Here is a 15175-nt window from a genome sequence, read left to right as displayed (position 1 = left end):
TTTTCTTAACCCACCTTTTAGGTTGATGCAGCAGTCGGTGGAATCGGTTTGGAACATGGCATTTGACTTTATTCTTGACAATGTTCAGGTGGTTTTACAACAAACTTATGGAAGCACATTAAAAGTCACATAAATCTCACCAGGGAGCCTGGTGCTCTCCGCTAGCTGTACCATAAGTGCTTGTGAGGTATTGGCAAAGTGCATGACAGTAATGCTTGGAGTTTTTATAATTTTAAATTTCTTTTTAAGCAAGTGTTTTGTACATTTCTTTTCAATAAGTGCCAAATTTGTCAGTATTGCATGTAAATAATTGTGTTCTTTTACTGTAGTATAGATTCTATTTACAAAATGTTTGTTTATAAAGTTTTATGGATTTTTACAGTGAAGTGTTTACAGTTGTTTAATAAAGAACTGTATGTATATTTTGTACAGGCTCCTTTTTGTGAATCCTTTAGGAAGCAAATCCTGCACTGTTTATTATATTTAAAGGCTGAGGAATCCTACAAGCCGGACTGTTACAGGCTCCATGCTAAGCTTTGAAATTCCTGAGAGTTCCCAGACTGGGATTCTGCTTGTTCCGGGTAAAGCTTCTAAATAATCTTATCACTCACTCACTCTTGTCCCCAAGCATGAACACAGCAGCATGTTAAGAAAATCTTCTTTACTTGTTTTAAATTAGAACACACAATTTTTTTCCTGGGAAAATTACGTCCCACAGCTGGCTTAGCATTATTGTCTCTGCCTCTACTGTCCCTTAGGAAACTTCAGTAGTACTGAAGAATGGTACAGATTTTCAAATGTATATAAAGTGTTTTCTAGGCCAGGCTATACCCTAAATCTTGAAAAAAATATAATTTGTAATCCTATGCCAGTGAATACTTGGGGACATTTTCTTCAACCACTTCACATTGCCTTCAACACTGCTATAAATATAAATAGGTAGCCTGATACTAGGGATCTGTTACCAGAATTCATCCCACACTAACGGATTTCTTACAGTGGGGAAAAGATATTGTCATGTGGACTTCCCACATTCTTCGGGAAAACTAGCTAAAATCCAAATCCATGATGTCTCTGCAACAACTTTGGAGCACTAAGCCCAATCAGTCCATCAGCTCACTGCCCTGTCAGGAAACATCTGCATGATAGGACTTTTCTGGGACAAACTAGACCAAGATCAATGTACAAAAATTCTAATGCTAACGTGTGCTGGCACATGAGGGCTCACACCAAAGCTGATGACTCATGGAGAGAAGCTACGCTAGCATGGAAGCCTAGCAGAGCTCACTGGTGGATGTCTCTTTTCTTTATTGGTAGTTCAGAATTGTGCTGGTTACAGTGGACTCTCAGGACTATACAAGCAGTAAATAGCAGCCAGCTATGCTTTACACCATGGTTTCACACAAAGCAGAGATCAGAGTGCCTCATTTTCTATTTCAAAAAATTCCTAAGGGCATACGGCAGAAGAATGCTGGGGGGAAAAAAAATCACTGTGGGAAGGGATATGCATAAATAAGTATTTCTTACATCAAAAAAAGTCCCAAGAATCACAAAATCTGCAGAAGCTTGGTTAATCAAATACTGCAGTACTGATTTAATCAGTATAAAATCGAAAGAACTTTAGATCTGTAATAAAAATCCAAATTTGGGTTAGGGCAGACTTTAAAACAGCAGCCAGTAGAGAAGGGTTGGGGCGGGGGCAGGTGAACAGGCACGTTGGAACAACTGTGGGGACGTGTAATCGACCACTGTCAAACCAGTGTAAGTTTCTTGGTTTCTCATGGAAAACATTTTATACACCTATTTTTTTCCTTCCATACTTAAGTTCATCAGTGTCCAGATCCATCCGTTCCATTTTTGTCTGGTTTTTCCTGGTGATTTTAGAACATAATATTGCATTTATTCCAATTCCTGCCCCATGTGGAAAAATTAGATGATTTCAAATACTTTCTTCAGCTCCACAATAAGCTGCCAATCACTCTTCTGCATCTCATCTCTGAACCAGTCTTTGAGGGCATCAATGGACTGCCGACTGATCTGCAAGCCCAAGGCACAAACAGGGTCAGCAACAGTGTAACAACCACGAGCCCAAAAAAAAGCAGTGTGGCCCATGCCTGTCATTGGCTACTGCTCATTAAAAAGAAACCTTAGCCAAAATACAATGCAGTGCTCGTATGCCTTTTAGAGTAGCAGAGGCCCCTTCCTCAACAAAGACAAGGCCACATCACAGACCTGCCCTGAGGAAGAATCCAGTCCTCTCAGACTGTAAAAGTTCAAACTTCCAGCCCTCAGAGCTACTTCGTAAAGGTAACCAGAGAAGAGTCGACCCCCCTTTCTTAAAATGGGCCACTTTTAGGAGACACTTACCTTACTGACAAGAATGTCTGTAGCTTCAAAATGTCTTCCATACATTTTGGGAGATTCCCCAGGGATAGGTTCTATTTTGACACAGACTTCTTGTCCTTTTTTTGCAACATCCACTTGTTTATGGTTTATTTCAATACTTGTGACTATACCAATGTCAACAAACTGTAAAATAAGAACTGCAATGTAAGCAGAGGAATCCTGCCAGTCAGAGGCACTGCAACTGGACAGCTGAAATAAAAACGAGCCAGTTTAAAAGCCTTGGCTGTGACCCTTCCTTAGCACTCATCACAGTGTGTGTGACTTCCTCATTGGGAAGCTCGGAAATGACACCACCACACCCCCTCTGCCCATCACAAGATGGCTTGTGAAGGAGAGGACTCATATGCTTTTGACAACTTGGAAACTGCCCGGTCAAATCCAGCGTGCCTTACTACTGCTCTATCCTTTCACACGGCACGTGCCATAGGAAGAGGGCATGGCAGGCACAAACCTCCTCAATCAGAAATGAGCTTGGAGTGGTCAGAACGGTGAGCAAGGGGATTAAGTCAGGGACACATGATGTGGGGCCCTGTAGGCCGAGGTTAGAGGATGAGCGCTGGGAGCAAGCTGAGCTCAGTTACAGTGCAGGAGAAAAGCACTCCACTGCTGGCCTTGTCAAGAGATGCGGGAGAGTAAGAGTGAAAACGAGGAGTGCTTGGTGTGGCCAAAGCCCCACAGGAGGTAACTGCTGCAAGCAAATGTCCCACTTCAGTCCACTGAAATGGTATAAAAGCAACGACCCCTAGAAGCAACAAGTCCTACTGCTCCATTTCTAAGTGCCATTTCCCACTAAAGGAACCAGGTCTGGGGCAGGAAAGTACTAGATGAGCCTGGAGCATCTTCCTGCACCAGAAAGGAAGAAAATGCTCCAAGTGCTGAAGTAACCAGCTCAAATGGGCTCCCACTGACCAGAATGGATACTGGTAATGGATTAGAACATCAAGTTTTTTAAAAAGGGAGTGTGTATGTTACTTAATGAAAAGTTCAGTGGGGAGGAAGGTTCTTTACAAAAGTATGGGGGGGGGGCAGACCACAATGTTACCAACATTTGTGTAACTGCCTTAAGCAAGGATTACCAATTACTAAATCTATCAGGATAAAGGTTGTTGAAACATGATATTCACAGGTACTCAAAAGTGCCCCAGAGATGACTTAGTAATTATAAAGGGAGAAAGATGTGTTTCTAAGAGTGATGCTGAGGCAACAGCACCTGCCCCAGTAAACGAAGATGGCCTCGCCACAGTAAGAAAGCCTGTGTGATGGGGCTGGAGGCAGGTGGGAGCACCTGTGCCTGCAGTATCCGTTTCAACAACTGTAACTTCCATCTGGCGAGGAGGAAACAATCAGACAAATCCAAGTTGAGAAATAATCTGCAAAACAACTGGACTGTCCAGAAAGGATGGGGGGCTGGTCCTATTGAGACTAAAACCTGTAACAACCAAACGCAATGCACCTTGAAGGAATCCTGGAACAGGTCGGCAGGTGGCACTATGAAAGACACTTGGGACAGTTGGGGAAATGTGAGTGAGAACTATAAATTACAGGACATTATTGAGTTAATGTTAATTTTTCTTAGGCAGATGCTAATCTCAAGGAAAGGAATATGGGTGTTCATTATTCTATTCTTTAAACTTCTCCCCAGGCTTGAAACTTCAAAACATCTTTAAAAGAGCAATATTTCAAAGTACCTTGCACCTTTCATTTGCTGAAGCACTGATCCCTGGTGCTAAGAATCAACACTGACACTCCTTACTGAGGTATAAATCACAGAAGGTGACAAGCTCTGCCTGTCGTCACCACTCCTGGACTCCCCATTTTATTCCTTTAAGAGACCACACTCAAGTTTTGAAAGTACAACCAAAACTTACATTTTTGCTAGGGACGCACATGGGTGTCCCCTGTTTCACCTGACCTGCTTCCACAGTCACTCCCATCACTATTGGGTCTCGAGAATTAAAAATATACTGGGGGAGGATTTTCATCTTGCAGGGAAATACTGCTATGTGCCTAAAAGAAAAAAAGAAAACCCAAAAATTTTGAAGCTGACAAAACTACTTAAACATAAAAAAAAAACCCAAATACAAGTGAGTATGAGGCTTCCCCTGTTGGAGAACAGCAGCACTCCCCAGGCGCTGCTGGCAGAGCAGGGCGCACGCTGTGAACAGCCCTCAGTGGTGTCTGCTCTGGTCCAAGCCCCCTGCCTGGAGTGCTCCATCCCCTGCCACCCTCCCTCCCCTCCCTCCATCCCTGCTGTTGCTTCCCAAGTCTTAAAGAAGCCATATCACAGGAGCACTGAGCCCTGCCCCTAAATTTAGATGGAGCTTAGAACCTTGACGGGCCCCACAGGCAGCCTACTCTGAGACCCACCAGGCATCAAACCACAGCCACCATCTCCGTACCATGTTCCCAAATCAGGTGATCCAAAAGGCCACTACTTCTCTGCTTATCAAGCATGTGCTTAAGTGTTTTCACAGGGTCTGGCAGTCTGCTCTAACCACGTCTTTTCACTTCTGGTTTCATGATTTCAAGCAAGCATATCCCCCAATCTAAATCCTAACACTCATCTGGCAATTCTCCTTTAAATACGTACCCCAATTTGAGCCATCACTCCCTATGGTCTGAGCCACCCTTGTGTCTTGCCTGGAACACTGGGAGCCTGACAAGACTCCTCGCTGCTCCCCTCAGATCCTCCCCAGGGCCTACAGAGTCCCACCAACTTCTCTAACCCCATCTCCTACTGCTCTCTGTCAGATTCAATGTGGCTGCCTCCCAGTGCTGCCCTTCTGCCCGGACAACTCCCCATGGGTCTGGACGGCTCACCCCATGCCCTCCAGCTCTCTACTTGAATGGGAGACCAACAGAGCTGAGCTGCTGCCCCGGACCACACTGCTTGTCATGGCTCTCCTCCTGACTTAGACCTTCCCTGCTCTGCTCTGCTCTTAAGCCCTTACCCTACTTCTCATGTGTTCAACTGCCTGTCTCGCCTGAGCTGCAAGAGGAGGGACCTGGTCAGGGTCACTGCTGACTCGTCTAGCACCTGCAGCGATGCCCCCTACACGGGGCAAGCAGTGAGGTCAGCTGGAGGAACAAACTCTCCTCCCATGAAATACCTCGCCTCATTTCAGTTCCTCACCGTGCACGTTCTCATTTTGATCCTTCCTTTCATGTAATCCCAGATAAGAAACTCCAGCAAGAGGGTTTTAGCGACTACTCACCAATTAATGACACCCAGGCCTGCCAATTTGAAAATTAAAAACTGCAAGGCTACAGAGGATTAGTTAACACACTGCTGAAATGCCTCAGATGGGCAGAATTTATGGTTTTTAATACATTATTTCAGGATGCAGCCTCTTCTGGATGAGCAAATGCCATGCTTCTATCGTCCGCAAACCTTTCTGGTACAGGTACTCCCCCACGTGGCCAAGGTTCGCCAGATGCCACCTTGCTTTTGCAACAGACCTATGTTAGTACATACTTTCCTTCATCACCAAAAGAGGAGGATTTTGGTCTTATGAAAAAAAGGCAAAAAGCAAAAACGTTTAGCATTGGTTTTGCAGTGACCCATTAAGAGGCCGCGGGCACCCCAAACAGAGTGGCCCCGTCAAGCTTCTTCCCAGGGACCACACTCAGCATCTCAGTGTCACGCTGCCAGAGCTGTGAGCTGTGTCTGTGAGCATCTGGGCTTCGCTCCGATTTATTTTGTTTACTGTTTGGGCCTGGGAGTGCTCAGAAAATTTCCCATATAAATTAATGGTAATTGCTTCTTCACGTTATGCCATTTTGGCTCATGGAAGGTTTCACAGAAACACTTTACTTTCAGGATAGTGGGAGAAACTAGTACTTGGTAATTCTCAACCAACTTCATTACCAAAGACCCAAAGTAAGTAAAATGACCAACTTACTTAAATTCTTCTTGTTTCTGTTTCTTGTAGTCTTGTCTATATTTCGTAAAGGCATCAAATAAATGATAAATAATTTCTGCACTAAAAATTCTAACTCCTAAACTATCGGCCATTTCTTGTGCATCCCGTTCAATTCTCACGTCAAAGGCCAAAATTACTGCATACCTGAAAGGTTCAAACACAATAAAGATCATTCGAAGAAACACAGAGTGTGTCATGAAATATGAAAAAGCCTTCACAGCAGAAGAAAAATCACTTACTGGGGATCATGTTCCAGCATCACCGAAGCCTTCATCACATCTTTTTTATGGACTGGACCAATGTTAATTCCTGCATACTGTAGAAAGGGAGTTTCTGAGCTTAAATGCCTGTGTCCAGGAAAAGAAACAGCACTACAAACCATGACTATCACAGACTCCTGTGGAGTCGGGTAGGATTACTTACGGGCACTTCTGATGTTTTTAGAAATTCAAGTAGAGCTTCCAAAGATCCCAGTGTAGATGCCTGGACATAGACTCCTTTTTCTTCCAACTTGATAGCATTTAGCGTCTGCTTTAACTCATGGATCAACTCATCCTTGAAAAGAAGTTAAATGTGACAAGGTTGTAAATATATATCAGCAATGGCCTAGAATTAAACTGTGTTTCTCTTTTTAATGAAGTATTCACATGAAACTATGAAACCAAGGCTAAGAAGACATAAGGCATAGCAGAACCCGTGCTAGAAAGGAGGAGATTCAGAAGGCGAATCCGAGCTGTGTCCCATGCTTCACCTTTGTCTTAGATTTACTAATACAGAAATCTATTTAACCTCTGCTGTACTTGGCAAATAAGGTAGCTGGGTGAACAGAATGCAACGACAAGAATCTTTTCAAAATTAAAAGGACTACATCAATGTGACGTGTTACGGTAGCCAACGGGCTCTGCTGGATGCCTTCACTGAAATGCCCTAAGCTCGGCGTCCTTTTCCTCTGTCACTGCTCCTTCAGAGATGAAGAGATTTCCCCCAGGAGGAAGTAGGACAGTCGTGTCCAGGCCATGGAGGATGCAGCAGTCCCTGCCATAGTTGGGCCTGATCAAAGAGGGATGCCTGCCCTCTCCTTACCGGCCCTCCCCTCAGGTGGCCAACTCCCTGATGGTGACCTGGTGCCGTCTGAGAAGTAACAGGAGTCCCAGCATACGAGATGAGCCCATGTGCTCGGGGGAGTGTCATCTTCTCTTCGGCAAGTGAGTATATAAATTCAAAGTTTGCTTTTGGGAAACTATGCTGGACTCCACTGGGCATCTGCTCCTACAGACAGGCACACAAGCTTTAAAACAACTCCTACTTCCTTGTAAGATTTTCTTGAGTTCTGTCGGCATATTCGGATACCTAAAAACATGAACAACAAATTCTGGGCTTTTGATTCGTTTTTTCTTTAAATAAAATGTGTATTTTAGAATTCTAGTGTATATAAATATTACTTATGCTAATTCAGAGGACTGTGCAAACTGAAGTAATCTAAACACATCAACTGTTTGCTATGAGCCACCACGTAAGGCTTCACAAAGACAGTGATGCCCACTTCACTCAGCACTACCAGCATGTGCCCTGCTGGTGTGTCAGACTCACATAGCTTCGGAGGGAAAAAAAATTTAAGTAACTTACTTTAAGAACCGGGATTTCATCTTCTTTATAAGCCACCAGGAGGGGTAAACCAGCCAATGTCTTCTCTAGGTCTTTTCCAAGAATCTTTACTCCCTGAGCTGCTTCTACTTCTTTATGCTTTTCATACTGGTTCTGTAGAGATCAAAACATTTGCTACCACATTTATCTGAAAAGTGGTTAGGAGTAGGAGATGATGAAGAGACCGTATTTTCATGACTGTGGGGTAGGAAAATTTTTCTTAAAGTAGACACAAAAAGCAATAAACACAAAAGATTGGTAAATTCCACATCAAAATTAAACACTTCTGTTTCTTAAGACACCATAGAAAAGGTAGAAAGACAAGAAGATGCTGCGATGCATTCAAGCCACCAACAGTCTAGTCTCCTGACTATACAGACCACTCCCGTGACTATAAAGACAGACAATGCTGGACCACAGGGACATTTTACGGAGGAGTGAACTTCAATGGCTAATAAACATACAAAATAATGGCCAACCATATTTCAATCAGGTAAGTACCAAATGAAACAACGAGCTACCAGATGGAAAAATTTAAAAATCTGACAGCATCAAAGAGCTGACAGATGTGCAACCCTAATATACTGCAGTTGAAAGTGTAACTTGTTGGACTCACTGTGAACAACAGTGTGGCCTTATCCAGTAAAACTGGAGCTGAACACAAGCTGAGGACTTAGCAATTCACTCCTAGGCACATACCCCGCAGAAACTTGCACAACTGCACCAAGAGTGTTCAAAGCAACAACACTGTTGTTAATAGCAAAAATTTAAAAGCTAGAGATACCCTAAACGTGCCATCAACAGAACAGATAAATAAACCATGATGTATTCATGGAGAATACCACACAACAAAAATGAACTATAGCTATATGAAACAACATGGGTAAATCTTAAAAGTGTTTTTTTTTTTTTTTTTTTTTGCGTTTAAAAAAGCCAGATACAATGGAAGTGAGAATGACTCTACTTTATGAAGTCCATACATATTTTTTAGGGGCACACACTCAGGTATTAAAACTATTTTTAATAAAGGATATCAGTTACTATCATAAAAATGGAAGCACAGTTAACTTTTAGGAAGGTGTGGGGGGTGGCTAACATCCGTGAGAGGCACACAGCCTTCCGGGGTGTCAACAATGTTCTACTCTTCATCTGTTTGTCTGCTTCCTAAAAATTTGTTCAACTTTTCCTCTACATTTTGTGTAGTTTTCTGTATGTTTTATTTCATAATAAAAAAATGTGAATAAAAAACTAGTTAGCAGTTTAGAACCAAAACAATATACTTCAGTTCTCATGGAAAGCTTAGATAATAAGAACTTGCACACTTCTCCACTCTGACAGATGATCCCTTTATGAAGACATCTAATAGAGGCTGAGGAGCAAGGGCATATTAAGCCAAGCAGCTCTCGAAGTGAAGAAGTGACCTCGACAGAACTCATACACACTGTACATGTGCCCATGTGTCAACACTTACCACCTAGGCTTACCTTCACCCGTAATTCCTTCATTGGAGGAGGTAATAGGAGGCCTCGAATCTGAGTTACAATGGGCCCTTCTACTCCAGGAACAATAATTGTATCTCCTTCCTTCAAACGCCCATTGATCAGTATCACATCTATAGTGGTGCCCATTCCTGGGAGAGCCTTAACCTGAGAGACATAAGTTTAAAGGGAGTGAGACAGACGCTACACTATAACAGAAGACATCCCCCACCCAAGAACTCACTGTTAAAAGCAAAAGGGAAAATAAACTCAAAAGCTGATCATCACCTCCATAACCTGTGCTCTTAGCTCCTCACAGTGTGCAAGTCTCTTGCTCAACATAGTCTGAGTTAACTCAACAAGAAGGTAGATCAGACTTCCCATGCCATCACCAGTATGCGCAGAGGTAGGTACCAAGGACACAAAAGTACGGGGATCCTTATTCTCATAAAACAAAGCTGCATTCAAACCCTAGAAACATAAAAAGCAAAATCATTCCAAAAGGCCAAACTGTGGAAGGAAGTACCCAGGACAGCATGACTGATAAGGCGATAGATAAGCAAATGGCTCCTCTTTGTGAAATTCCTCAAAAACACTCAAGAGATCATGAATATCCTGAAGGTATTAGTTGTATCACAGAATAGTTTCTTTCAAGTCAACTTTTTTTAAAAATTTATTTATTTATTTTAGGGGGAAGGGGCAGAGGAAGAAGAACCTCAAGCGGACTCCCCACTGAGTGCAGAGCCTGACACAAGGCTCGACCTCACAACCCGGAGATCATGACCTGAGCCGTAATCAAGAGTCAGACGCTTAACCGACTGAGCTACCCAGGTGCCCCTCCAAGTCAACTTTATTTTTTAAAATTTAAACATTCAGACTACAAAGACAGATCTCTGAAATATTATCTAATTTAAAAAGAAAAAAGGGATAAGGGAAAAGAATGGAGAACACTACTTGCCATTGATAAGGGAATAGAACCAGCATTAGTGAAACTGCTGGCTTTATTATAAGGACAACAGAACAAAAAGAAAAAATATTCTATGATACAGACTCTTCATTAAGAAGGGAAAGTTTTCTTACCTGCTGTGCAAATTCCACAATAATAGCCTTTGCTCGCTCCTCAAATTCATCTTTTGTATTCTTTTTCTGCTTCTTTAAAGTAGCAGCCACATCAGAGTCGGGGCTCTTTTTCCAATCATACAACCTATCAATCTGGACAAAAATTTTTCGTTAAGAAACATCTTTAAAACATTCAGAACACTCAGGAATTTAATTAAAGTTAAAGCTCCTAAAAGTTCCTAATGTATATTATATACATTCAGGAGACGGTGAATTACTCAAGTATTTTATTATACCAAAAAGCTTATATAACCCGCCTAACTGCATCCCCTCTTAAATTAGAAACTTCTGAGGTAACATGCTGCCCATCAGCCTCCAAACCAGTTCAGGAAAGGCTGCCATCTGTTTGCAAAAGATGAGATCTTAGAATTATGTTAGGACTATTAATGTATTCTGTTGGAATTCCAAAATGGTTCTGTTTAGTAGTCAGAAATAAGAATTACAGCAAGTATCATCATCAAAAAAATAGAAAATAAAAATTACATCCTATCTCAGAGAATAGCCCATTTTAATTGTTTTATTGCTCAAATTAGATTTACTCAGTTAAATAAATCATGTATTTTCCTTCACTTTTCAAAAGTGTGATAAATGGGTATAGGGAGGAAAAACTATTTAATAGTAAAAACAAACAAGCAAAATCTATTTCCTCAGTCTAGGGCTACAATATAAAGAGGCTGCCCGAATCTGAATGCTACAAAGGAGAAAAATTAGTTAGTAGAAATAGACCCAGAAATGACAAAGATGTTATAATTAGCATATGAGGTCCTTAAAATAGTTATTATAAATATATGTGACCTTAAAGGAAAAATATGAAACCTGTAGAACTAAAAAAAAAACACAGAATATGAAAAAAGTTCACTGGATAAGCTTAACAGCAAATTACATATTACAAAAGAAAAGACTGGAAGCCTTGAAGATGTAGCAGTAAAAACTATCCCAACGGAAGCATACGAAAAAAGCATGAAAGGAAACCTTAGTCACTTACAAAAAGTATCTGAATTTTTCAAAATTTTTAAAATTGAATATATAAATTCAAAGATCTAAGAAAATCAAACTAAAGTAGGATAAACATAAACTATTACATAATCTCAATGATGAATGCTTAAAAGTTCTTAAAAGCAAAGAAAAAGAAAGACACATTCGCACAGGGAAACAAAGGACAAGTAAAGATAAAAGCCATAAAGCAATGATGATGAAGGAAAAAAATATTTTTTAAACCTCTAATTCTATATCAAGTAAAAATATTCAGAAAATAATTTGATCTTAATGATATTAAAAGCACAACATACCTAAGCAGTGCTTTTTTTAAGATTTTATTTATTCTAGAGATAGAGAGTGAGTGAGCACAAGTGGAGCAGAGGAAAAGGGATAAGAAGACTGCCCTGAGCTCAGAGCTGGACTCAGGCCTCAATCCAACAACCCCGAGAGCACATTCTGAGCAGAAATCAAGAGTCAGATGCTTAACCGACTGAGCCACCCAGGTGCCCCTAAGCAGTGCTTTTAACAGTGTGCTAAACATACCCTTAAATACTTTTATTAGACAAGAAAAAATATCTGAAATCAACAATCTAAAATTCCACCGTAACTTGGAAATGATGAAATTAACACTGGATATCAATGAGATATAAAACAGACAAACAGTAGAGAATATCAATAAACAAAGAGCTGGTGCTCTGAAACACAAATTTCTATACGAATTAAAGTAAAAAACCAAAATAACCTGTACCTGTTTAAAAGAGATTCTATGCAGATGTGGCTTCCTGGTGAATTCTACCATAAACACTTAAAGAAATTCTATCATTTCTATACAAACGCTTTCAGAAAATAAAGGAGGATATACTTCTTACTTCATCTTACAAGGCAATATTACTCTGATACCAAAACTAGACAAAAGACGTTACAGGAAAGGAAAACTATATAGCAAAATCACTAATGAATACAGACACAAAAATCACCAACAAAAACTTACCAAATCAAATCTGGCAATATATGAAAGAGAGAAAATAAATCATGACCAAGTAGGGTTTATTCTAGTAATACAAGGTTGGTTTAATATTTAAAAATTCAGTAGTAATCAACAAATCGTGCTGGAACAACCGAACATCCACATGCAAAAAAAAAAACTGAATCTACACACCACACAGGCCCTCCATGTTACAAAAATTAACTCACAATAATCACAGACCTAAATGTAACATACAAAACTCAAACTCCTAGAAGAAGAGAAAATGTGATGACCTTGGCTGTGGTGAAGACTATTTAGATACCACTCCAAAGGCATGATCTATGGAAGAAAGAATCCAGTAAGCTGAACTTCATTAAAATTAAAAACTTCTATGAAATAGAGAGTCTAGAGAGTAAAATAAGAAGCCAGACTGGGAGAAAACATGTGCAAAAGACATCTGATAAAGAACTTGTATCCAAAACATATTAAGGACTCTTAAAAAATAAGAAAACAATCCAATTTAAAAATCGGCCAATGAATTTGACACCTCAGAAATGGCAAATAAGCACATGAAAAGATGTTCCACCTCTTATAGAACATCTTAAGGAAACACAAATTAAAACAATGAAATACTACCTCATACCTATCAGAATGGCCAAAATCCAAAACAGCATACCAAATGCTGGTCAAGATGTAGAGCAACAGGAATTCTCATTCACTGCTGGTGGGACTGCAAACTTAAAACCACTTGAGAAGAGTCTGGCAGTTTCTTCCAAAACTAAACACTATTACCATATAATCCACCATCACACTCGCTGGTATTCACCCAGAGGAGGTAAAGACATATGTCCACACACAAACCTGCACAGGGAGGTTTACAGCAGCTTCATTCGTAACTGCCAAACTTGCAAGCAACCAAGACGCCCTTTAATGGATGAATGAATAAACTGTAGTGCATCCAGACAATGGAGTTATTAAACAAAATGAATAATGAGCTAAAAGTAAAAAATGAGCCATTAAGCCATGAAAACAGATGGAGGAAACTTTAATTCCTATTTTTAAGTAAAAGAAGGTGACCTGATAAAGCTTACTGTAGAATACTGTACAATACCAACTATATGACACTCTGGAAAAGGCAGATCTATGCAGACAGTAAAAAGATCAGGGACTTTTTTTGCTAGGGGTTGGGAGGTGGGGGAACAAACAGAGGAGAAAGATTTTCAAGGCAGTGAAAATATTCTATGATACCAAAATGATGGATACATGTCATTATACATTTGTCCAAACCCATAGAATGTACAACACCAAGAAGCAAACCATGGACTCTGGGTGATGGTAAGTCAATCTAAGTTCATCAATTATGACAAATCTATCACTCTGATGTGAGAGGGAAGGTGCTGATAATGGGGGAGACTGTGCATGGGGGAGGCAGGGGTAGTGGGAAATCTCTGTACCTTCTCTTCAACATCACTAAATCTTAAATGGCTTTAAAAAAGAAAAAAAAAAGTCTTAATAATAAAAAGTAAAGTCCCCTCAAAATATCAACATTAGTTCATCTTGCAGAATAGAGGAAGAGCCACATAAATATCTCAAGAGATGTGGAATAGCCATCTGACAAAAATCAACTCATGACTAAAAAAAAAAAACAAAAAAAACACCACACAAATAACACCTTAAACAACCTATGAGTTACAGCATACGTAAGAGTGAAAGACCAGCTACTTCCCCTAAGATGGGGCAAAAAGCAAGGTGTCTGTCATTACTTTTATTCAACATTGTTCTAGAACATCTAGTTAGTGCAGTAAGGAAGAAGAAAACTTACAGAGCACACACAAAGTAAAACAGCTGTTATATGTGCAGATAATTGTGTGGATGGAAAATCCCACATGACCTACAAAATAAGCTACTAGGCCTAACCAGTTAATTTAATAAGATCACAAGATTAAAAATGAATACATAAAAATCAACTATATTCCTATATAAAAATAAATTTAGAAATCTGATTTTTTAAAATGGTATTTACAATAGCACCAAAACCATGAAATACTACAGATAAATTTAGAAAAATATGTCCAACACATGGACTGGGAAACTACAAAATATCACTAAGAGAAAATAAAGAACTAAGTAAATGTAGAGATATCATGTTCACTTATTGGAAGACTCAATTCTGATAAAATGTCAACTCTTATAGAATTTATCTACAGATTAAATACAATCCCAATAAAACTTCCAGAAGGCTTTTTGTAAAAACTAAGAGGTAGATTCTAAACTTTATATGAAAATTCAAGGACCGTAAAATAACCAGAACAGTTTTGAGAAATGAAACTTTAAAGAAATGACCACTACCTGCTTTCAAGACATTACTATAAAACTATAATAATCAAGATAGGGTAGTAGTGGCATAAGGATGGATATATACGTCAATGGAAGAGAAGATAAATACCAAAAAGGGACATATATATATATACATGGCTTAATTAATTTTCAACAAAGATTCAAAAGTATTTCAATGGAGAACTTCTGGTCTAAGATCGCAAGATGTAGGAAGACATTGAACTTACCATGGGGACACACCAAATCTACACCTATTCACAGAGCACTGATCCTGAAGAAGAACTAAGAGCTAACGGGAACAGCTTCTGCACAACAAAGACCAC

At 39.9% G+C, this 15175-nt stretch overlaps 2 protein-coding genes across 3 annotated transcripts in view; one reads left to right on the top strand and one right to left on the bottom strand.

Moving 5' to 3' along the window:
* REV1 (REV1 DNA directed polymerase) overlaps nucleotides 1–158 on the top strand; it is a 100565-nt gene extending 100407 nt beyond the window's left edge. The window contains exon 23 of the mRNA XM_025869001.2: nucleotides 22–158. Within this exon, the coding sequence (XP_025724786.1) occupies nucleotides 22–133 (112 nt within the window). The 3' untranslated portion in view covers nucleotides 134–158. The remainder of the gene's footprint in view (nucleotides 1–21) is intronic.
* The window catches only part of EIF5B (eukaryotic translation initiation factor 5B), a 92036-nt gene continuing 76908 nt past the window's right edge, over nucleotides 48–15175 (bottom strand). For both annotated transcript variants that reach the window (XM_025869009.2, XM_025869008.2), the window contains exons 15-24: nucleotides 10532–10663; nucleotides 9740–9922; nucleotides 9458–9619; nucleotides 7956–8087; nucleotides 6753–6884; nucleotides 6569–6645; nucleotides 6309–6473; nucleotides 4275–4413; nucleotides 2368–2529; nucleotides 48–2037 (exon numbers count right to left, since the gene is read on the bottom strand). In XM_025869009.2, coding sequence (XP_025724794.1) covers nucleotides 1930–2037; nucleotides 2368–2529; nucleotides 4275–4413; nucleotides 6309–6473; nucleotides 6569–6645; nucleotides 6753–6884; nucleotides 7956–8087; nucleotides 9458–9619; nucleotides 9740–9922; nucleotides 10532–10663 — 1392 coding nt within the window. In that variant the 3' untranslated portion in view covers nucleotides 48–1929. The remainder of the gene's footprint in view (nucleotides 2038–2367; nucleotides 2530–4274; nucleotides 4414–6308; nucleotides 6474–6568; nucleotides 6646–6752; nucleotides 6885–7955; nucleotides 8088–9457; nucleotides 9620–9739; nucleotides 9923–10531; nucleotides 10664–15175) is intronic.

The sequence above is a fragment of the Callorhinus ursinus genome, unplaced genomic scaffold, assembly GCF_003265705.2.
Source record: "Callorhinus ursinus isolate GAN/ISIS: 27379988/994484 unplaced genomic scaffold, GSC_fseal_2.0 scaffold10, whole genome shotgun sequence".
Lineage (NCBI taxonomy): Eukaryota > Metazoa > Chordata > Mammalia > Carnivora > Otariidae > Callorhinus > Callorhinus ursinus.
The sequence above is the reverse complement of the archived record's forward strand: the minus strand, read 5'-3'. Positions and strand labels throughout refer to the sequence as shown.